General features: G+C 53.9%; 1 protein-coding gene across 1 annotated transcript in view; it reads right to left on the bottom strand.

Moving 5' to 3' along the window:
- Ube3b (ubiquitin protein ligase E3B) overlaps positions 1–20,146 on the bottom strand; it is a 43,794-nt gene extending 23,648 nt beyond the window's left edge. The window contains exons 1-13 of the mRNA XM_028854750.2: positions 20,070–20,146; positions 16,716–16,897; positions 16,442–16,562; positions 14,328–14,387; positions 13,932–14,036; positions 12,714–12,810; positions 11,062–11,147; positions 9,997–10,079; positions 6,463–6,568; positions 6,067–6,187; positions 5,080–5,257; positions 3,546–3,709; positions 2,376–2,543 (exon numbers count right to left, since the gene is read on the bottom strand). Of these exons, the coding sequence (XP_028710583.1) occupies positions 2,376–2,543; positions 3,546–3,709; positions 5,080–5,257; positions 6,067–6,187; positions 6,463–6,568; positions 9,997–10,079; positions 11,062–11,147; positions 12,714–12,810; positions 13,932–14,036; positions 14,328–14,387; positions 16,442–16,562; positions 16,716–16,876 (1,450 nt within the window). The 5' untranslated portion in view covers positions 16,877–16,897; positions 20,070–20,146. The remainder of the gene's footprint in view (positions 1–2,375; positions 2,544–3,545; positions 3,710–5,079; positions 5,258–6,066; positions 6,188–6,462; positions 6,569–9,996; positions 10,080–11,061; positions 11,148–12,713; positions 12,811–13,931; positions 14,037–14,327; positions 14,388–16,441; positions 16,563–16,715; positions 16,898–20,069) is intronic.
- Between the last annotated feature and the right edge of the window lie 3,274 nt (positions 20,147–23,420).

The raw sequence follows: 23,420 nt of genomic DNA, 5'->3' as shown, positions 1-23,420 counted from the left end.
AAGTGAAGAGCGGCCACACCCTGGCAGCACTCAGGACCAGACACAGATGGCGTGCATCCCGGTCTGGCACTTCCTTTATTGAACTGGTCTGGTCAGCCGGCCACCCTGACTGCCTGAGGCTTGCTGGCACGACTCTGACTCAGCCACTTGTCACGGGAGCATTCACACAGGTCAGCTGTTTGCTCGGCCTTCGTGGTAAATAAGAAGAGGCCAAGTTTACCTGACACTGTTACTACACTGGGTGCCAGCACAGAGCAGATGCAGGAACGAAGGGACAGAACGAATCTGGTTGTGTCCCATGACCGTGAGTGAAGGCTGGCATGGTCTACGGGCAGACCCCTGCCTTGAGCAATCTCGCAGGCTCACTGCCCTTGGATGCGCTCCCTCCCACCTGCTCCTGAGACGCTATACTAAAACCAGGAAATCGAGGAATGACTACAGCAGAGACTCTCCAAAAGGAACCCTCGGGGCAAGCGACAGGTGCAATGGGAACCTAACCCGCTTCCCGGGGGCTGCAGGGCCTGGACAGAGCCAGACTGGCACACCTTCGGCCAGCGCCGGGGCTCCAGCATGCTGCAGACACAGCTAAGACGGCCGGGAGAGCAGCAGGGCCTGCTCCTACCTGCCACCTCTCAGTGGGTGAGGCGCTCTGAGTTAGTACGAGATGAAGCCTGTCTGGGAAAGATGCTGCCTGGGGTGGGAATCCGGGAGAGCTCGTCAGTGCTACCTAAGGGTGCGGACAGTGAGCTGATGGCCGGTGAAGAGGCAGAGAGACTACAAGACCGATGCCGCTTGCTTCACGTCCCGCATCCTGGCCACACAGGGGTTCACATGCGTGCAACCCAAATCACACACACCGAAGAGTTCAGCAACCTTCCAGTTTAAAAACACACAGAGAAACGGTGATCACACGTCACACTGGGCACAGATGAACTGTCTTACTGACTACCAGAAGAAAGCGACTGTCCCTGGGTGACACACACAGGCAGTGACAGCCTGACAGGTGGGCACAGGAGGCGGGGACAGACTTGGGAAAGCGAGCGGAAGGTGTGGTACAGCTCTACTGCAAGACCAGGTCACTGTCACTGAGTGTGAGCCCAGAGACTACTGATCTGCGGCTTCCGCACGGGAGAACCGTTTTGTTGTGAGCGCACCTTAAAGACAGACACACTTGTAACCTCAGAATCCTCTCCCCCAAGAAGCTCTCAGGTCCTGGGGGCTGGAAACGCCAGCTAGCCCCTGCCCTGCCTTCCTCCCGCTAGTCTCTCCTGGGGAGCCGCCCCAGGCCCTCCTCTGCCTCCAGCTCAGCAGTGAGGCCGCAGAGGTGCGCAGGCCGCAGAGGTGACGTCACCCCCAGTCCTCCCGCCCCAGATACAATCTACCTAACAGTGAGAACTACAGACGCACCTTTAACACGCACCTGGAGCCATCTGCTCCCTTTTTATCACTTAGGCACCAGGGGGATGACCTGGCATCACCCCGCCACGGAGAGGAAGTCTCAGTCAGGGTGACACCTTCCACAGAGAACCGTGTGACCCTCAACAGCGCCAGTGCAAGGTGGGGGGACTCTGCTCTTGTCCAGCCACTGGCCCCGCCCACCTTCGCCACCTCCCTGGGACTCAGCGGCCTCTACTGCTCCTGCGGACTGGCCGCCCGACTCTGACTCTCATCCCAGGCAGAGCGCCTGGCAGTCTCTTTCCCTGCATCCTCCGTGCCCTGCACAGACAAGGCTCTGGCTATCTGGAGTGATAAACAAGCATTAAGGGCAGGCAGCAGGCAGCAGCAAACAGTAGTCTCTATCCCTTTCTGAAGCCAACAGCCTGCCTGGCTAGAACGGTCCTTCTAGACTCAGAGGATCAAGTCATACCAACAACGCCTGGGCCGCACCGTAAAAGCCCTGACCCCAATTCTGTCCGCACAGAAGACTTTCCTGCTCAGCTGAAAAAGGAAATGTGGGGCACAGCCACGCGATGAGTGTGATGCAGCCGAGAACAATGAGGTCTGAAGAACTGACGGGATGAGTGCTTATGAGGGATGGGCGGAAGAGGTAAGACAGAGGTGTGTCTGAGGACATCTGACTGCGTGTGCGCACAAGGGCCCAGAGGCCCACTGCTGGGACAGGATGGTGCAAGTGCTGCTGCTTATGGCTTCTTCCTGTCTCTGCTCTACTCGGGAAAGAGAGCTTCGTAACTGAAGAGCTAGGGAGGGGACCAGACAGCAGGGCTACCACAGGCTGGCAGAGCTACCAGAGGCTGGCCCACCTCTGACAACAGCTCAGAGGCGCCCACCCACCTCCACATCCACCTCTGGAGCCGGCTTCTCGGACACGCTGCCCGCCAGCTGGAGGTGGGCGCAGGGCCCGGCCGGGGTCTGACCTGTGAGGATCTGCAGGCGGATCTGGGTCAGAGTCGTCAGCGAGGTCTGGTAGAGGACACAGATGCTGCAGACCTTCTGCACCTCCGCCGAGTCGACGCGCCGGCCCCCGACAGGCCGGAGGATGTTCCGGACCGAAGCCGACTTCTGAAACGCCCGCTTGAGGAGACCTGGCACGGAGGGAAGAAGACGCAGAGCACAAGTTCAGCGGCCGCCAGCTCCCACCTGTGGGGAAGAGCACGGCGAGAACCCAGTCACGGCCGGGCGCCGGGGCTGCTGCGCGGGCCCCCCGAGGGCCTGTGGGATGAACTGGGCAAAGCTAACTCGGGGTTTTCGGTGCGGCCCAGAGGCCGGTCACATCACCACAGCGCCTGTCGGCACGAGCCAGGCATGTCCAGCTCTGACATGGCATTCGCCATTGTATCACCGAATTTCAGGAAGACAGAGGGGAACTGTGCAGGGCTGCAGTGGGGGGGGGGGCAGAGGCTGGGCCCAGGCCCTGTGTGTGTGTTTGGAGGGAGCGCCGTGGTGGACACCCTCAGATCCTAAGCCCTGGCTGAATGGCGTTCCGCTGCTGCCTTTGGCTTTCCTGTTCCTAGGCAGAGGAACTGACATGTGAGGAGCCCACGCTCACCACAGCCCACCAGTGGCAGAACCAACACTTCTCCTGGTCAGCAGTGCAGGCAGAAACCAGGCAGCGTATGCTGGTCACATGTCCTCAACTGGGATCACAGCACAATAAGGAACCGCTCCTTCGTCAGCGTCCACATCTACCCCTGGGGTACTGCCGGGGTGCCAGCCTGGCCTGTGCCTCAGTGGCTCGTTGGAGGAGTCCCATGTGGGAGATTTATGACTGAACTAAAAAAGCTTAAAGCCCCTGCAAACGGACTTTCCAATCCTCCCTGGCGGTAAGGAAGAAAGGGTCCACAGAACGCTTTTCCCTTTGACTGGTGGAGTCTTCAGGCAAGCTGAAGCTCAGAGACAGGGGAGCGACCCCGAGCGTGCTGACGGCCTCCTTCTATCTCACTGGCTCTGATTTCTATCCTAGGACCCGTCACTGTGGACTTGAGCGCCTGCAGACGGCAGCGGGAGAGCCGGGCGTCCCACAGGACGTCCCTCGCACAGCAAGGAGCAGGAGCTGCCTTTTGGGGTGCGGGTGGGGGGGCACTCACTCTTCACTGGAAGCACGTTCTGGGGGGGCAAGGGCTGCACAGGCACCGGCTCCGGGGGCTCCAGCAGCTTCTTGCTGAGGATGTCGCAGAAGAAAATGCGGATGAGAGGCACGCTCCACAGGAACTGCAGCTGTCTGGTGATCAGGTGCATGGACTCGTTGAGGCTAGGGCAGAGCGGAGACAGGCATGGCAGTGCCACCCAGGGCCTGCCAGGGAGAGCCGGCTCTCGTCCCCGGGGGCCTCCACCCAGGGGATACAGTAAGTAAGGACAGAGCTGGCAGGTCACTCGCCTACAATCCCAGCACTCGGGAGGCTGGAGGGTAGCAAGTTAAAGACTAATTGAGTTGCATAATGAGCTTTTGTCTAAAAACCAACAGACAAACAAGAGAATGCAAAGGAATTTCTTGTCAAAGGCGCAGAATGAAGAAATGCCGTGGAGGGGTGGGCTTGTGAAGGCGTCCGGTCTGTCCCTCCACGGCTGCCATCCCTGAGGCGGCCATCCTGGAGCTGCCCCCACGGCTCTGTGAGGCAAGGGCCATCTCCTGCCAGCTGGTCTGCCCTTCCCCCCAGCCGCCCAACACCTCCGATGGTCCCCTGGCCTCAGGGCGCCTCTCCACTGCAGGCTGTATTCCTAGCACCACCCCCACTCCTAGAATCCATCAAGACCCTAAGCTGGCCCCTGCCATCTTGTGGGAACAGCCACAACCCCCTGGGCATAAGCCAGGCCCTGGCATGCGGTATCGGGACAGCGGGACAACCTATCGGGGTCCAGAGACAGCCTTCTTGGAGGCACGTGTCATCACCCCACATTTCAGGTGAGGAAACGGCTGAAGAGAGCCGCCTACAGGCCTCAGTAAAGAAGACAAGGCCTGCCCAGTCCATGAGCTCTTGCTCTCCAGGTGAGGTGTCCCACCTTCCTGGGGCCATGTCCTTTAGTGTCCGCATGGGTCTCAAGGCCGTTACTCAGGACAGAGACTGGGGACGCCATCCCAGAGCACACCTGTGTGGCTGCTGCCTTCACCCCGGCTCTTCCACGCTTGTCTTCCTAATGACCCTGAGTCTAGACACTCTCGTCCCACCATGTGGAAAGGCGGGGGGGGGGGGGGGCTCCTATCCCTTTACATCATTTGCCCTGTCCCAGCATCTCTGAGGCATGGCTGCCTCATCAATCAATAAAGGTGATACCGGAGAAGGAAAAGTATCGTGGGCAAGGTTCATCGTTTACTAATTAAAAAAGTGAAAAATCATATGATCTCATTTCCATACATAAAAAGCTATCAACAAGGGACGAGGATGAAAGGCCAATCACCCAGATCATTTTGCACAGGAGGATTCTGGGATGTTTGATGTTCTCCTGGCTCTGGGGATTGAACCCAGGACCCTGCGGCAGGGCCTCTCCCAGTGAGCCAGTCCCCAGCCCGTATCGATGTTAGACAGTAAATACACACCACTTCTACAGCAAAACAAAACCACAGAAGCTGGAAGAGAAGGGGAGGGCGGGCGGGCAGAAAGCTCTCTCCAGACGACGACATACCCGTAGTCCACAGACTGGGAAAACCAGCCGAGCACGGGGTGCCAGTGGGTGAGGTTGGACTTCTTCTGCGACACGTACTTCTGACAGTAGCACAGCATCTGCGTGAGCAAGCTCACAAACCCGTCCGTCTCTTCCTCTAACACCCTGAGGTGGAGGGAGCCCAACTGGAGGATGTTGCCTATGGAGAGAGAGGGTGAACGCCATGCCACCAGACAGGGGCACTGCGGGGTCTCCAGCCCCGCTCTCTGCCTGAGGCTCAGGCGTCTACGTCTCAGCGAGGAGGAGAGTGGACGTGAAGGCTATCAGTCAGCGCCAAGGGCTGGAAGGACCAGGCTGGCCTGACTTTAAATCCCAGCGTGGCCACGGATGAGCAACCCAGCTCTCAACCCAGCCTGAAATCTCGTCCTTGGCTGTCAGGCAGGAGTGACGATGCCCACCTTCCCTACCGGCCCTACAGGGAGAGTCTGGACTGCGGGGTACACAGAGGCACACGGTACTTGGCCTGCCATTTTAATACGACAGGAACACAGGATGTGGCATTAGCTCAGTGTCCTGAAGACGGCTGTACTCAGTGTTTACCAAAGTTCTCTCCCCTTGGAGACAAGAGCCGTAGCCGAGGCTATCCTGATGGGTCCGAGGGGTGCAACCTCTAGGAAGAGCTCGATCAGAGAGTTAGGTGTCTACTCTGTGCTCAAATGTGTCCACCCACAAGCCCACTACCACAGACACGGAGGCACAGTGGTCGGCTCTGATCAGAGCCCCACCCAAGAGCTTCCTCCTCCCTTTTAGGGAAGAACTCTGCAGCTACCTCACCACACAGTGTCCACTCGGTCCCGCTCTGCGCCGTGTGAGTCTAACCGTGATTCTAACACCTATCTGCACTATGGAGGGGAGTCTGATTTTATACCAACTCCTGCCAAGTACAACCGATGACCTCAACAAAACGTGGGCTCCCCCATGGCATAACCAACCCAACCCTGGACTCACCCATGAGACACAGCGTATGGCATCCTTCTAAACTTTCACAAGCATCACGGCACCGGTCTCTGTCTCTTAGAAAGACGATGAATTTGCGGAGCATGTCATGGGATTCTAAAACGCCGAGACGCTGGGAAAACGGCCGACAGTTAGTGTGGAGCCAGGCAGGGCTTTCCCGAGAGGCACGGACCTGACGGTGCTCGCCCTCACTCAGGCAGAACCCTGCTTCCAAGCAGCAGGGAGATGGAGGATGACGACGACGGGAACCTGATTTTTTGGCTGCTAACAGGAGCGTGTCTACGGCAGCTACTGGGAAAACGGGGGGTGGGAAGGAGTGGGAATCAGCAGGGGGCTGCTTTGCTTTTGGAGTCTAGCGAACTAACCAGGGACAGAACTGGGGCTCACCTCAGGGGTCAGCGTGCTGAGATGAGTCACGAGAGCAGGCACTGACATGATGTGGACGACGAACGGGCGCATCAGGTTGTCTGAGAACTGCGCAGTAACGACAGGGCTAGACAGAGAGCAGATGAGCTGGGTGAGTGCAAATGACCCGGTGTGTGTGTGCGTGCGTGTGTGTGTGTGTGTGTGTGTGTGTGTGTGTGTGTGTGTGCACTGCACAGCTAGGAAAGGTTGGTGCTGAAGGAACTGATGTGAGAAAATGCTTGTACTATATGACATTTGGAAAAAGGCCAGATAAAACACTCCAGGATGGGCGGGGCTTCTGATAAGGATGGAGAAACTTCTGTAACAGCCCACACACTCCTCAACCAAGCAGTGCCACCCGAGTGCCTCCCTGGGGATGACTCACCATCACCTCACACTTTAAGCACACGGTTTACTTTAGTATCTACGGCCCGGTATTAACATCTAAGTGTACACATATAAAAGTACAAAAACGCCTGGAAAAACAGAGGGAGACGTGAACAACATGCTTTTCCCACATGAGCGTGGGAAACGGCCCTTCTTTGGGTTTTTACAATTAGCGTGCATTCTTTCCATAAGAAGATAAATATTAAACTAAGATAATGACCCAGGCTAGGCATGGCAGTGCACACAAGTAACCCAGCACATGGACACTGAGGCAGAAGACTCACGCTCAAGGCTAACCGGGGCTACATAAGAGACCCAGTCTCAAAAAGCCAAGGGCAAGGGGTGTAATGTAGCCCAGGGATCGAGTGCTTGTCTAACATACCAGGGCCCAAGCACAGAAAACCAAACCAAACCACCAAAAAGATGGGGACCCCATCTCATACCATATTCTTGCCTAACATGCATGGGGTTCAACCCCAGGCCAGACAACACCCAGAGGCTGCACTCGGTTCATTTCTGGTGCTGTGACTATACCCTGACGAAGAGCAACACAGGACGGGCTGACCTGGCTTCATTCCAGGTCACAGTCCCTCGTTCTGGGGAAGACACTCACGCCACCTGCCTGCTCAGCTAAGCCTCTGACATTTCAGGGCAGAGCCCATGAAACAGTGCCTCAACCCTCAGGGTCTTCCTATACCAGTTATCAGTCAGGACACCCCCACTGATATGCCCACTGGCTAATCTGGTCTAGAGAATTCCTTGAAGTGGAGGTCCCCACAGTCTTGGGCATTTGAATATTGGTCCCCAGTCGGTGGCACTGAAAGGGTAAGTTAAGGATGTGTGGCCTTGCTGGAGAGAGAACATCTCTGGTGGGGTGTGGGGTGAGGTTTTCACCATTACACCATTCACAAATTCACTGTGTGTGTGTGTGTGTGTGTGTGTGTGTGTGGTGTGTGTGGTGTGGTGTGTGTGTGTGTGTGTGGTGTGTGTGTGTGTGTGTGTGTGTGTGGTGTGTGTGTGTGTGTGTGTGTGTGTGTGTGTGTTGTGTGTGGTGTGTGTGGTGTGTGTGTGTGTGTGTGTGTGTGGTGTGTGTGTGTGTGTGTGTGGTGTGTGTGTGTGTGTGTGTGGTGTGTGTGGTGTGTGTGGTGTGTGTGGTGTGTGTGTGTGTGTTTCAAGATCTGAGTTCCAGCTTCCTGCTGCAGTCCCTGCTATGATGGTCTATGATGGTGAGTCTTACCGGTCTGGAATCGTAAGGTCATTTTGTCACATTGATAGAAAACTAGTACACCCTCATTAAGACTCGGGAGACTCTGCTGTGTCAGGCTGACAGTTAAGACTAACAGCACAGAAGCCACGCAGCAACAGAGGAAAAGGGTGAGAACTTACAAGCAGCAAGTGACCTGCCAGGCGGGGCGGCGCATGCGCGCCTTTAATCTCAGCACTCGGGTGGGAGGCAGAGCTCGAGGCCAGCCTGATCTACAGAGCCAGTTCCAGACCGCCAGGGCTATGTTGTAGAATATTAGTTAAAGATGTGTTACATTCATTTATGCTGTGGAACATTTGTTTAATGATGCAAAGATGCGTTGGATTCTTTGATGTTGCATTTGTTTAACTCTGTGAAGCTGTGTTACTGTGCCTGTCTGAAACACCTGATGGTCTAATAGAGAACTGAACGGCCAACAGTGAGGCAGGAGAAAGGACAGCTGGGCTAGCAGGCAGAGAATAAATAGAAGAAAAATATAGGAAGAGAAGATGGAAGAGCAAGAGGAGGAGAGAGGACCAAGGGCCAACACCCAGCTACACAGCAAGCCATGGAGAAAGAAGTAAAGAAAGGTATGCAGAAAAGAGAGAAAGATAAAAGCCCAGAGGCAAAAGATAGATGGGATAATTTAAGAAAAGCTGTCTAGAAATATGGTAAGTCAAGGCTGGACAAATTTTTGTTTTGTTTTTGTTTTTTTGTTTTTTTGAGACAGGGTTTCTCTGTGTAGTTTCTCTGTGCCTGTCCTAGATCTTGCTCTGTAGGCCAGGCTGGCCTTGAACTCACAGAGATCAGCCTGCCTCTGCCTCCCGAGCGCTGGGATCACTAGGCCCACCCACGTGAGTGCCTTTTCCTTGGAGCTATCTTGCCAATCCTGAATCTTATTTTAAAAGTTCTCGATCCCGCTCAATTATCTGCAAAGACTCACAGGGAGAAAAATGCTCTATTAAGCAGAGAAAAGGTTTTGGAGCAGCCTGACCTTGAGGAGAGGTCAGTGGAATGCTCTACAGAGTATTGTGGAACCATCAGTTTTGGGTTGTTTTGGCTGTTTTCCGAGGCAGGGCTAATGTATCCCGGCTGGCCTCCGTCTCACTGTGCAGCCATGGTGACTTCGAACTTCTGGCCCTCTGCGGCGGCCTCCTTACAGGCAAGCACCAAATGCCCAGTCTGTGGTCCTGGGGATCAAACGCAGGGTCTCTCCTGCCCAGCCAACTGGTGGTCCATGAGGCCGTGGTGGTGAATGACAGAAACCTCACTGTGCCTGCCCTCCCATGACAGGAGCTGTGACAGGCCAGGACTCGGCACTGGGCTGCGCCTCGCATCCGATGAGGGGGCAGGGTAGACTGCTCATCCTGAGCTGGCGGGACCGTGGCGCTCTCTCCTCCAGGACCAGTTAGCAACCTCTCTCCACGTCCGTGATCCTCTCAACACATTACGGACACCCCAGAGCGGTTAGCAGTGCAGCCTTGCCCACTGCAGGTCTAGATTCTCGAGGGACGCCTTTCACGTCTACACATTTACACGCTGAACCAATGAGGTGCAGGCCAACACCGCATCCTCACACTCTCTCTGCCGCCTGTGTGCCGAACCCCGTTCTCTCGGGACCTCCCCCTGCCCTGGGCGGCTCTTCCTTTTACTTTTAGGAACTCAAAAGGCAAAACAACTCCATGCAGGACGAACCCAATTCACTGCACACAGCCGTCCAAAGATCACACAGCAAAACGCACTCCTGAAGGCCGGGGGAAAGAGTCAACTGTCACGGAAATGTCCCCTTCACTAAGATGAACACCTCTCACAGAGTCTGACACGGTGGGGGAAGAGAAGCAAGGAGAGAGGGGGTGCGGGGTGCCAGTCCTGCAGCTGTGTCTTACCGCAGCGCCAGAGAGAAGGCCGCTGTTAGGGTGCCTGTGGACAGACAGGGCCGGGACCTGGCCAGGCCTCGGGTCAGCAGTACCTGAAAAGAACATTCAAGCTGTCAGCCTGAGCATCGAGTTCCCACAGCCGTCTGTCCATTTGGAAGAGGAGCTCGGCAGCAGTGGCCCAGAGGCAGGAGGATCCCTGAGTTTGAGGCCAGCCTGGGCTACAGAGCAGGTTCGAGATCAGCCTGGTTACACCGCAGACCCCATCTCAAACAAAACAAAAAGGAAGCCAAACTGTAACAGGAACGCTTCAGATAAACCCTGCTCCAACAGAAGGAGGCTGCTGGGCGTGGAGGTTCCTTCTGCTCACCCCTACCCCAAACACGCTGAAGCATTTTTGTAATCAACAGCGAAGGAAGCGAGGACCTGCGAGCTGGGTGCAGTGTCCCCGCAGTCCTGGCTTCCCAGGAGGCTGAGGCGCTCAGGGCTGGGGTCTGAGGTTGGCTTGGGCAGAGCGGCAATTCTCAAAACCAGCGCGTTTTAAAAATCCATGTGAAACGTGACTTAAGCAACCGTTCACCGGTCCAGCCAAAGACGATAGCTGGCGGCACACTCTTCGCCCACACACTACCTACTGTGCCGGAGAGTGTGGAACTGAACTAGGAGAGGGCCCTCCCAGCACTGGGCAGAACAGAGTCCCATCGACATCCCTCCTAAAGCCTGGAAAGCCCACAGCACCTCGAGATCAACCCACTTCTGTCCGCTCTCCGGCCTGGGAACTGGCATCGCATACGGAGGACAGGGAGCCATCTGAGGTCGCTGAGTTGGAAGCACACTGTCCCCTCCACCAAGGAGCGGGAACAGCCCGGGGCCTCCTCCCACGGCCTTGACGTCAGTCAAGACTCTGGACTGTCTCTGCATCCATTAGCTACGACACTCTAGGGCTGAGTGCCCCGTCCTCCCCACACAAAACCACCAAAGCAAGGGGGGAAGAGGACACTGTGGACCCAACTCCCCAGCGAGGGAGGACACAGGGCACAGGTGGCCCCAGGGCACGTCAGGGATGGGGTCACAGACCTGCAGCACAGAGTAAAATCCACGCTGGTTGAGATGGCCCATTATATTTGCACAAATGTGGTTCAGGGCTGGCCGAAGGCTCTCACCTAAACGGAGAAAACAGCTTGAGAAAGGAATCTCTCGCCACCATGTGACCAGTTCATGCAGGACAGAGGGCAAGACCAACGGGGCTTTGGATGAGCAGTGTCCCCAGTGACTGGGCTGTCTCCAGCAGGGGCTGCTGACTGGAAGGTGTGGGACTTAAGGTGTGACCCTGACCCTCAAGAAGCAGAACTCTGCTGGAGGAAGTATGTCACAGGCTGTGTGTGTGTGGGGGGGGGGTAGGCTTTGAGTTTTTATAGCCTTGCCCCATTCTCTGTCACCCCCACTTCCTGTACAGAATGTGCCCACTCTGGTTCCCAACTGGCAGGCCAGTCTCTAGCTCCTGCTGCCAACCTTTCCCTGCCATGGTGGACGGTACCCCTCTTGCGCCACCCAACTGTCAGCCAAAGGGAACCCCTTTCTTCTCCCAGCTGCTTCTGCCAGGGAGAGAATGCTGAGAGAACGCCCCAGGCCACGACCCCAGGGGAGGGGGCATTCCGGTCCTAGCCCCTTAGGGCAGACCAGAGCCCCGGGAGGCCGGTTCCCACAGGTCTGGCTCAAGTGTCACTTCCCGGGTGGATCATCTGACCCCCAGCCAGAAGAGACACTGCTGGCCCTGCCTCCTCGGCCCCCGGCAGGACTCAGAACTCAACAGCTTTAGGACCCTTCCTCAGGCCAGAAAAATGCATGAAGCAAACACTGGTTGCTCACTCAAGGTATAGGATTTGCTCGGAACAGACATCTTCCACGTATTTCAGTTCACTGGTTGATAATTTATAGCACTCAGTACAACATAACGGCTCCGGACAGCCGCTGTAACGCACTGTCGACTAACGGCAAAAATAGTCTGGATTTTTATCATCTGTTTCCAGTCTGTAGCTGGTGGACTCCATGCCTGTGGAACCTGCTTCTGCTTGGTGGCCATCTGCTCCGCACGGCATCGCCAGTGTCTATCTATCACAGTGTCTGGTACGTATGAGGCTGTCTGCTGAATGAACGTGTCAAATACTGTGGACAATTTCTCGGGAAACTCTACAGTGAAATTTTCTGGGCAAAATAGTAAACATTTTAGATTTATTTTTATTGTATGTGTATGAGTGCTCTGCCTGCATGTGTGTCTGTGTAACACGTGTGCCTGGATGCCCTGGACCTGGAATCACGGAGAGTTGTGAGCTACCATGTGGATGCCGAGAAACCAACCGGAGTCCTCCGGAAGAGCACTCACTGATCCTAACTGAGCACCTCCCCAGCCCCTCACTATTTTTGTCTTTAATTTTTTTTTTTTAACAAATAACACAGAAGGCGTCAATGGAGCCCATCACTCACAGGCAGGTGCTGGGGGGTTAGGAGGAGAGCAGGACAATGCCTTTACACAAGCGTCAGAGGCAGAGGGTTTCCGCGCACGCTACCAAACACCCGACACTAAGAAGCGGCCTGGCAGCAAGCGCCAGGTGCGTGGGCTCAGGCTCTGAGCCTCCCCGCCTGAGCTTGGGGGCCACAGTGCTTCTCACGAGCCGGGCCCCTCTGTGGAAATGCCGACTGGGAAGGACGTCTGAAGGGGGTCCACACACCTTTCCCCCGGAGGATCTTCCAGGTTGAAGTGTCTGTGAAGGTGACCAGCATGGTGAGGTACAGTGTGATGAGTCTCGAGTCTTGTAAGATTTCCGGCTGCAAACGATGGGGTGAGATTAACACTCACGCCCACGATCCCACTCCGCAGGGCACGTGCTTCCCACATGGCCGACTCACACTGGAGTCACACGATATAGTCTACACTTTCAGTACTTAACCTGGGCTCAAACACTGCTGGGAACGGAGAACTGAGCCTTCCTGGGAAACGGTCCCAGGCTGCCTCACTCTGTGCCTGCAGCTGACTGTACGCTGGAGCAGGGCAGTGACAGAGGACAGCTGCAACACAGATTAACGGGGACTAGGACTTACACTTTGGGCCTATTTCCTGGCTGTGTGATCTTGGAGAAGTTTCTTAACCTCTCTGTGACTTGGTTTCCTTAACTGTTGACTAGGGACAGCAGCACTGTCCTTGATGCACACGCAGAACCAAGAACAGGGCCTGGCACGGAGCTCAGTCTAGGCTCTGCGAGAGTAAGCGGGCAAATGCGAGGCCGCTTTCTGGGCTCAGAAACTCTACGGTACGCACACCTGGGAAAGACCCCAGAAACACTTCAATCCCACATTCGGTGAGTGCTGTGGAGACTCAGAAACATGCGGAAGCCTGGCAGCTGAGCAGCCTGAGGCCCAGAGTCCCTCCCACCCTCCTCTAACCCTGGCTGTTGAGTTATTCTGTGTTTTGTGTGTGTGTGTGGGGGGGGGGGATGAGGACCATGCATATGTAGTGTATGTGTGCAGGCGTGCTGGCGTGTGCAGGCGTGTGTTTGCGTGTGCAGGCGGATCCGGACATTCCGCGTCTTCCTCTGCTGCTCTCTCGCATCTCTTGGACAGGGTTTCTCACTGAACCTGGAAGCCGGCCCTGCAGCCCAGCTGGCTGGCTCCTGGCCCCACCGCCTGCCTCCCACCGCTGGTTCACAGGCTCTCACGGCCACGCCCAGAGCTGGTCTGAAGAGGGGTCTGTGGTATGGGAGACCACGGCTAATGTACCCAACGTTCAATCGTGCTCCTGAGGCGGGGTCACAGTAACCAGAGCAGCTATCCTGCTCTTTCCCAGACAGTGGCTCCTCTGATCCTCTGCTAGATCCCAAGGGCACAAATAAAGAGCAAAATGATGGGGACCAAGGTACCAGGGGAACGGATTTGCTGGTTTGGGTGTTTACCTTGAGCTGTTCAAGAAGCTCGCAGCAGTACCACAGGATGCTCTTGATCTGTTTAATCCACAGCAGAGTGAGGTCCTTGGAAAGAGCCAGGGACACGTACCACACCTACAGGCAGCAGGAAGAGTAGAGGTGTGGGCAGTTCTGGGGCCGCATCGCAAGGCTCTATTAAGACAGTTGGACTGAATGCGTAAGCGGAAAGCAGATGTACCTGAACACTAACCCCGCGGTCAGAGACTAGAAGAGGCAGGTAACCATCTGAATAAGAGGCAGGAGCAAAGGCATCCCTCAGCCACCCACTACTCACTGCTCTTCTCTGTGATCCATTGAGCGGGACCTCTCGGTTCTAAGCTAGCCCGTTAGACCTCGTAGGAGACTCTCCGGCTCTGACGCACTCACCTTTGGCTCATTCTCTGCATCCATGCTGCTCAGGATGCTACGACACAACTTCTCCAATCTCTGCAGGGGCAGAAAAGCTGGTTATGAATTCCCCAAACCAACCACAACATGAGAAGGAGCGAAGTACATTTGGTGGGCGCCTGGAGCATGGCGGCAGCATGTCAGTGGTTCATACATTCACGATGTGTTCAATTCCTCCTTAGAGACAGACTACAGACACAAGGCTACCAGGCAGGTTTCAAACTGGTGCCTTACAGAGCTCACGAGCCCTAGGAATGTGGGTTTTTTATTTTTAGGTTTTTCAAGACAGGGTTTCTCTGTGTAGCCCTGGCTGTCCTGGAACTCGCTCTGTAGACCAGGCTAGCTCAAACGCAGAAGATCCACCTACCTCTGCCTCCTGAATGCTGGATAAAAGGTGTACACCACCACTGCCTAGCAAATTATATTTTTTAAATTAGTGCATTTCAAATAAAAATCCAGAATGGTGCCTCTTTTGGTCTTACTGTGGCTTAGGCTGGCCTCCAACTCATGGCTATCTTCCTGCCTTGGCCTCCCGATGGCCACTATTCCTAGCCATGACACTTCTTTTGGAAAACTGGCCTTGGACTCTGGCAGACCAGCAGCTGGCTTTCTAACCTGTGTGTAGAGACCCACTGGTTTCCTAGTGAGAACTTCCTCAAGGTGGAGAATCTGAGCTTGCTAAACCCAGCAGAGCTGCATAAGGGGCTGATCTGACGACGGGTATGGTTACCAGGTGTTTGGAAGGGTCTATGCTTGGTTGTGCAGTGTGCTCTGATCTAGCAAGGGGAGGTCTTTTGCCCTGGCCCTTGGCATTGGGCGGGTGGGTTGTGATCCAGGTCCTCCTGAAGCTACCTATGTTTCTGTCTGTCTCCTCTTCGCTCTAAGTTTCTTCTCCTTCTCTCCTCCTCATAGGCACCCTTTTAAAAGGTGGGAGCTGGCCTCCCACACCTGTGCCCTACACCTGGCACTTCTGTGAACACCAAGTGCTGACCTCTGCCTCACAGCCATCAGCCCAAAGCTCTTCAGTCATCGCTTTCACCCTGATATGCAAATCGAGGAAAAGTAGAAACTGGAAGAACTGCTCACCCCGGGCAGGCTGCTCTATCTCCACATCTGCACCTGGAAAGGCATGGCTGCGGTTCTCCCTGTAATGGGGTCACCCCGAGCCTGAAGGTCCTCCTCTTTGTGACCCTCTGTTCTCTTCTCTCTGCTGGGCTAGGAGCACCACAGGCAGCTTGCCTGTCTCCTTTCCTGCTGGGGCTCCCCAGGACGACCCTGAGCGTGACCACAGGCACCTACTGTTTCCTTGGCCGTCCTCCAGGCCAGTCATCTTAATGCCACGGCAGCAAAGCGGTTAAGTTTTATGATGTAAATAATGATAAATAAGATAGTCAAATCTTAGACTATCCAGCATAACTCAAGCCTCCAGCACGTCTTTGGAAGCCTGGAGCCCCTGACCCCTGTCCGGGGCATGGGGCAGACCCCACTGCTCTCTCGGGCCTCACCACTGCAGCCCAGCACTCCCTGATGGCCGATTCCTGTTTCCTGCTGTGCTGTCTCCAGCCGCTTTCATTCATGTCCCTCAGCTGCCCTGTTCTTAGACATCTGAGGAGAGCTCCTGTTTGTAACCGTTACTGTGCAGAGACCCTCAGAAGTACAGCCGAGTCTCCCCGTGGGCAGCCGGGAAGTGTGCCTCATGCAGGCACCTTAGGACAAAAAGGTCCGTGCTTATCCACACCAAATTCTGGCACAGGGAAAGACGCATGTATGCGACTGTCAGGGTGTGGGAGTTTGAACCTGAGTGGCACTATTAGGAGGTGTGGCCTTGTTGGGGGAAGTGTGTCACTGTGGGGGCGGGCTTGGAGGTCTCTTTTCTCAAGCTTCCCTCAGTGTGACAGTCAGTCGACTTCCTGTTGCCTTCTGGTCAAGATGAGCACTCTCAGCTCCAGCACCGCGACTGCCTGCACACTGCCGTGCTCCCCACTGTGATAATGGACTGGACCTCCGAAACTGGAAGCTAGCCCCCCCAATTAAATGTTTTCTCATGCTATCTCTTCACAGCAATAAAAACCTGACTGAGACTCGGGGCTTACCTCACTGTCCTCATTGGTTTTGCATATGAACAGCAGTTTCCTGGCAATCTTAAAAATACAAAGTGCACTTCTTTTACTGGACCCAGAGTCGTCCGTGTTGAAAAACTCATCGATCTCTCTCCTAGATGGGGGAGGGGCAAAATAAAACAAGACATACTACGTGAGGAGCGCTAGGCATCGGGGAGGCTTCTGCAGCACGTGAGGGAAATCTCCTTCCCCTTCTGCTCCTCGGCAGCGGGAGGAGACGGGCGGGCGGGCTGGGAGCTGCTCCCACCTGAGGTCTCTGTGCAGCCGCCTGCGGCTGAGGAAGCTGCGGACCATGGCCTGAATGACCACAGCTGAGCGCTCCCGCTCCTTCTGCTCCAGCCTGCCTTCGCGCGCCTGCCGGGCTCGGTCAATGAAACACGCTCTGGAGGTCTGCGACACAGTGAACATGTTTGCAAACCAGCACGAACCCTGCGGGGACAGGAGAGGCGCTGGTGTGGGTCACCTGTGCATGCGAGGGCAGGGGCACCTGGGTGGCGGCGTTCAGCAGCCTCCATCCCCCCACAGAGCTCATGGTCTCCTGACCCAAGTCTCAACTCCCTACCAGCTCCTGTCACGTCACCCCCAGAGACCAGACTGCACAGCTGTGCCGAGGATTCCATTTCCTTCGGGGAAAGGGCAGTGCTTGGTGGAGAGCAAGTCTGAAGAGTGCACAGAGCATGAGTCAGCCCCATCCGGAGAGCACCGGTTAAGCATGTGTCAAAGATCCCCGACATGTGCCTCCTCCGCTGCACTGCCCACACTGAGAAGGCAGTGAACCACCTCCTTCCATATGCAGGGAAGGAGCTTATGTTGTCTTCGCTGTGGTCACCCATCCACGCAACACGTGTTTACTGGTGCCTGCTGTGCCCAGCTACACGTGGGAAGAGGGCTTTTGAAAAGATGATTATTTAACAATGTGTAGTTACATTGTATTTCAGCAAGAATGAAGGAACATGTATGTATGTGTATGCACATATACAGTGCCACAGCGCATGCCCGTCATGCCCGTGTGAAGGTCAGAGGACAAATTATGGGACTCGGACTGCCAGGCTGGCAGAGGCCCTCACCTGCTGAGCCAACTTGTTGGCCATTTTAAAAAGTTATCATTGTGTGTGTGTGTGTGTGTGTGTGTGTGCGCGCGCAAGCGTGTGCGCATGCACGCGCAGTGTGTTTGTGTGAACAAGCATGTCATTGTGCATGTGTAGAGATCAGAAAACAATCTGAGGAATCAATTTTTTTACATGGGTTTTGGGGCTTGAAATCAGGCCATTAGATCTGCAAAGCAAGCACCCCTGTCCACCTGTACATCTACCCCGTCCACCTGCAACTCCACCCCTGTCCACCTGTCCATCCACCCCTGTCCACCTGTCCATCCACCCCTGTCCACCTGTACATCCACCTCTGTCCACCTGTACATCCACCCAGTCCACCTGCACTCCACCCCTGTCCACCTGTCACACCCTGTCCACTGCACACCCCTGTCCACCTGTCCACCCTCCACCCCTGCCCCTACCCCTGTCCACCTGTACATCCACCCCTGTCCACCTGTCACCCTACCCCTGTCCACCTGTACATCCACCCCTGTCCACCTGCACCTCTACCCCTGTCCACCTGTACATCCACCCCTGTCCACCTGTACATCCACCCCTGTCCACCTGTACCCTACCCCTGTCCACTGTACATCCACCCCTGTCCACCTGTACATCCACCCCTGTCCACCTGTACATCCACCTGTCATCACCCCTGTCCACCTGTACCCTACCCCTGTCCACGTGTACATCTACCCCTGTCCACCTGCACCCTACCCGTCCACCTGTACATCCACCCCTGTCCACCTGTACATCCACCCCAGTCCACCTGTACATCCACCCCTGTCCACCTGTACATCCACCCCATGTCCACCTGTACATCCACCCCTGTCCACCTGTCCACCTTCATCCACTACCCCAGTCCACCTGTCATCACGTACTGTACACTACCCCGTCCACCTGTACATCCACCCCAGTCCACCTGTACATCCACCCCTGTCCACCTGTACATATCCACCCCTGTCTCACCTGTACATCCACCCCTGTCCACCTGCACACTACCCTGGTCCTTTACCACTGAGACACTTGCATCTCTATCCTTGAGATACCTTGGCACCCAAAAATCTTTCTTTACATTTATTGAGGCTGAAGAGATGTCTCAGGGGTTAGGAGCACTTGTTGCTCTTGCAGAAGACCCAGGTTCAGCTCCCAGCAGCCACATGGTAGCTCACAATCACCTGTAACTCTAATTACAGAGATCTGATGCCCTCTTCTGGCCATAAAAGTGCTGTACACTCATGATGCACATACACACATTCAAGCAAAACATATATAAAATGATAAATCTTTAAAAAGTACATTTAAAACTTACATTTTGTGTGTGTGTGTGTGTATGCACATGTGTGTATATACATGGAGGGAATGTGTATGGAGGTTAGAGAACATGCAAGACTCAGTCATCTCCTGCCTCCAGGGATCAAACTCAAAGGTCAGGCTGGTCAGCAGGCACCTTTGTACCCACTGGGCCACACTGCAGGCCCCAAGGTCTTCTTTAAGAAGTCATTTTTGTTTGGTTCTTGCTTGTGTGTGTTGTGTTCCACACGAGTGGGTGTAGCGTGTGCATATGCACGTGGAGGCTGAAGTTGATGTATGCCGTGTCTTCCTCCATCGCTCTCCACTGTTTGTGAAGGGAGGGTTCCCCACTTGAGCCCACTGCTCACAAATCAGCGGGTCTACCTATGCTGAAGGGGCCTCGGGGACCCCATCTCTGCCTCTGAAGTGCTGAGATCACATTCAGGTGCCACACCTGCCCAGCACAGGTGGATTCCGGGGGCCTGAATTCTGGACCTCATGTTTACATGGCAAGGACTTTTTCCACCGACCAGGTTTCCAGCAGCCATGACAGCCCATTTAATCTGGACGGGGGACGTTACACATCACACGCTCTGCGGCCAGGCCACACAGGGACCTTCTCCTCTTCACTGACAGGTGCTGTGCAGGGCAGAGGTGACATTGAACAGTACAGGATCACTAGAAATTGCTTTTTGCTCCAAGTGGGTGGCTTTGACTGACAGCCAAATGGACAAAGCATTTATCCACTGAGCCTCCTAACTGGGCGATCTCTTTAGCTATCCCACAACACGGCATCATCAACCTAGCCGACCAAAAGACGAATGTGACTCAGGCGAAAATGCAGAGTCTTGGAAAAGCATCTCTCACCAGGTTAATTCACTCAAAGCAGCAGCCACTTGGAAACACGCAACGAATAAAAGGTGAAACTAGACTCCTGCCCCGTGAACATATCCAGGGACCTCTAACCCCGTCCTCACCTGACTCACACTTGTCAAATGACACCAGGGATTTGCCAAGGTACTAGGTTATCATCAGCAATACTCAAGGAAACGCTGTTTTGTGCAGGTTAGTCAAACACACTACCACCAGCCAGTCCCATCAGCAACTCCCGAAACAGACCTACGTAGTCTGCTAACCACAGGGACAGAAAAGCTAGAACTAGAGAGGTAGCCATGTTCCTAACTATTCCCTCTTCTGCCAGGCCTGGAGAGCGAGCTCACCTGAGGACCCGCCTGTACAACGGAGATGCTAGGTGACCATGGATGACCTTGCACAGCTTCTGGCTTCAGAGGAGTTGGTTTTCTGGCGTAGGAAAAATTCAGAATTAGTACTGTTTTGTAGGTGTGACATCCCAATGTTACTGAGTGTAAGTAATATACTGTGGTTGATTTTAAAAACCACCTAGGGGTTGGAGAGATGGCTCAGCAGTTAAGAGCACTGGCTACTCTTCCAGAGGACCCCAGTTCAATTCCCAATACCCACATAGCAGCTCACAACTTCTGTTACTCCAGTTCCAGAGGATCCAACACCTTCATACAGACATACATGCAGGCAAAACACCAATGCACATAAAACTAAATTATTAAGAGCAACCCTCTAAATCCTCTTAGTTAAAGTCACATTACAAAAGTAACTCCAAGAGGTAACACAATGTTAAAAAGTAATTAATCTTTACACTTTTTCAATGCTCTGGAAAAGTGTTCATGTCGTAGAAGTGAAAAAAACAGGCTCTCTGTGAGACAACAGGATTCCACGTCTCAGGGAAAAGGCCAAGTGAATGTGCACGCATGGAGAACACACTGTAGGGAAACACGGTTGAGATCTCAGGTTTGCTCTCCAGCGTGGTAAAAGTGAAGGGCCAAAAACAAATCAAAGTGGCCATTTTAAGTAGTGGGATTATGGGGAGCCCCTCCTTTTCACAGGAAGAGGCATATGGGCCTGAGTCACACAGACAGAGCTGGCACCAATGCCCCCGCCCCCGCCCGCTCTGTCAACCCTGCCGGCAGGGAGTCTCAGCGTCTTCTGCCTTTGATAATCAGCTTTGACGCCTGTCATGAGAACCGTCACGTGTGTACCACGGTTCTACCGAGCTACTAACAGAGCAGTGACGAAGCCTACGGGAGGTGTTGCCTTTACCGACACAAAAGGGTTCTCCTTTTTTGACATTATTTCCAACTGTGTGTCTGTGAGGGTGTGAGTGCAGTGCCCAGGAGGGCCGACAGAGGGTGTCAGATCCCCTGGAGCTGGAGGGACAGGTGAGCCTTGTCAAGTGGGAATTGAACTTGGGTGCTCTGCAAGAGCAGCAAGTGCTCTCAACCTCTGATCTCTCTCCAGCCTGTCTGTTATTAATCTTCCCATCTGCACCAACCACTCCATTAAGCTGTTTCCCTATCCTCAAATGAACTAGGATTTTCGAGGCCCAGTACTTGGGACCCTGAACCCCTGGGCCTATTGTTTAAACTGTGAACAGTCAAGCTCCTGAGAGGTATGAGCAGGGCTCAAGGCATGACTACACCACCAAGTCCTCTCATTAAGATGGCCCGACTAGTGGCTTCAGAGATGGCTCAGTGGCTATGAGTGCTGGCTCTTCTTGCAGAGAACCAGGGTTTGGTTTCTAGCACCCACAGTTCTAGAACATCCAATGCCCTCTTCTGGTCATGGGCATGCACATACACACACACACACAAGCAAAACACTTACACACCTAAAATAAAATTTAAAAACAACGAATCAAGAGATCCCTAGCAGTAGGCAGGACAGGGAAGCAGGAGCAGGAGCCCCCTCCCAGAGGAAAAACAAATGACTGCATGCAAACTGTACCCAGCATCCATGACGACCTCAGAGCTTTCACTTCTCCCAGGGACCTCGCAGGATCTGATCTCTTTCTTGGGACTAGGCCCACAAAAATCTCACACACTGGCTTCTGTTTACACTGCACAATAATCTAAGCTTTGTGGTTTTCCTCATTCTTCCTGTAGCCCCTCCACCTGCATAGTTCATGAATCAAGATGCACAACTACTACGTTCTCATTGCCCTGAAAGCCACAGAGAAACACAGCAAAGACCGGAACAGGAAAGGCCTCAGATCCGAGAAAATGACCCTCAGACCTTTCTAGTCCTGATTCCACCTCTCATTTCACAGGCACTTAAGTACTCTAGGCCCCCATCTCCTGAGGATAATAACAATACTCAATCTCAGGGTTGCTAAAGGATTGCATGGAACATCTGCCATTTTGAACCTTAATTTAGTCACTGCAGTATTGAGATTAGGAATAAATAGGGACTTATTAATGACCGGCATTTGGAAGTTCATCAGATCTAAGGAAGCCCTACTACATTGTCCTTACAAAACTTGGAATCTGGTTTGGGAAATAAGTGTTACACAGGTAGGAAGATTAGAAAACACTAAGTTGGTAAGAATTCAGATCTGGAAGGGAAAATAAGCCTAGTGTCCTCTAAGTGCCTCACCTAATAAGGGCAGCAACACTGTGAGAAGATCAAGTCTTGCCCCCCACTTAGTCTGGGTTATACAACTAGTAAGTGGCAGCGCAAAGCTTTCAACGTTAACAGACAAGATTCAGACTCTGCAGTACCTCTACATTCCCAGGCAACCTGCTTAAAACCCACCTACTCTGGATGAGACTAAAGTCAAGGAGAGCAACCAAACCGTACAACAGTCCAGACTGTGAAGTAAAAGAAAACCACACTGCTGAGTGGTTTTCCTTTATGGTGGAAAAAGCTAGGTTGTCAGACTTCATGGCCACCATTTAAGGGCAGGTCACATAACAGACACTGTACAGATATTTAACTAGCTCTTCCTTTATATCAGCTCTATCCTATTAGGCTACAATACCCCAATTTTAAAACAAGAATAGGCAATAGGTCTTAAAGGAGCCATAAGCTCAAGAATAAGCAATAGGTCTTAAATAATCCAAGCTATGGCTCATAGACACCTACAGCGAGATGCAGAGCGGGTACATAACTTGCCAGTGTCCTTCGGGTCCCTGAATTTGAACCCCGAAGGAATTACTTACTGGCAAGTCAAACAGACAAGATTCAGGACTGCCCCACTCACAGAAGGGTACAACAAAGAGAAGTTGAGAATGCCAGGTTTCCTTGTGGCTAGGCTGAAGTCAAAATGCGGCCAAGTTTTTCTGTGTTCAGAGCTCTCAGGAACCACACTAAGACGTATCACAAAAAAAACCCTCTGTGAAACAATCTAATTACTTCATTTACAAAGGAGGAAGCTGAGGGTCAGAGATGTGACTGGACTGACCCAAGGTCACACACGGCAAGCGCACAGAGCTCGAACTCCACTTCGGGTGACGCTGCTAAGACCCAACGCCTTTCATTTGGCACCAACATCAACAACCACAATAACAAGTCCGTCTCGCCCTTAATTAGTTGGCTATAAAGGCCAGTTGCCACAAACAAACAAACAAACAAAAAATCGATGGAAAGGGGCCACGGAGAGATCCCTAGAACCAGAGAGTCGCCCCCAGAACCGCCCCCTCCGACCTCACTAAAGCCAAGACTCGGCCCCCAGACAACCTCCCTCAGTCCTCGGTCCC

Source organism: Peromyscus leucopus, chromosome 23, assembly GCF_004664715.2.
Source record: "Peromyscus leucopus breed LL Stock chromosome 23, UCI_PerLeu_2.1, whole genome shotgun sequence".
Classification (NCBI taxonomy): Eukaryota; Metazoa; Chordata; class Mammalia; order Rodentia; family Cricetidae; genus Peromyscus; species Peromyscus leucopus.
The sequence above is the reverse complement of the archived record's forward strand: the minus strand, read 5'-3'. Positions and strand labels throughout refer to the sequence as shown.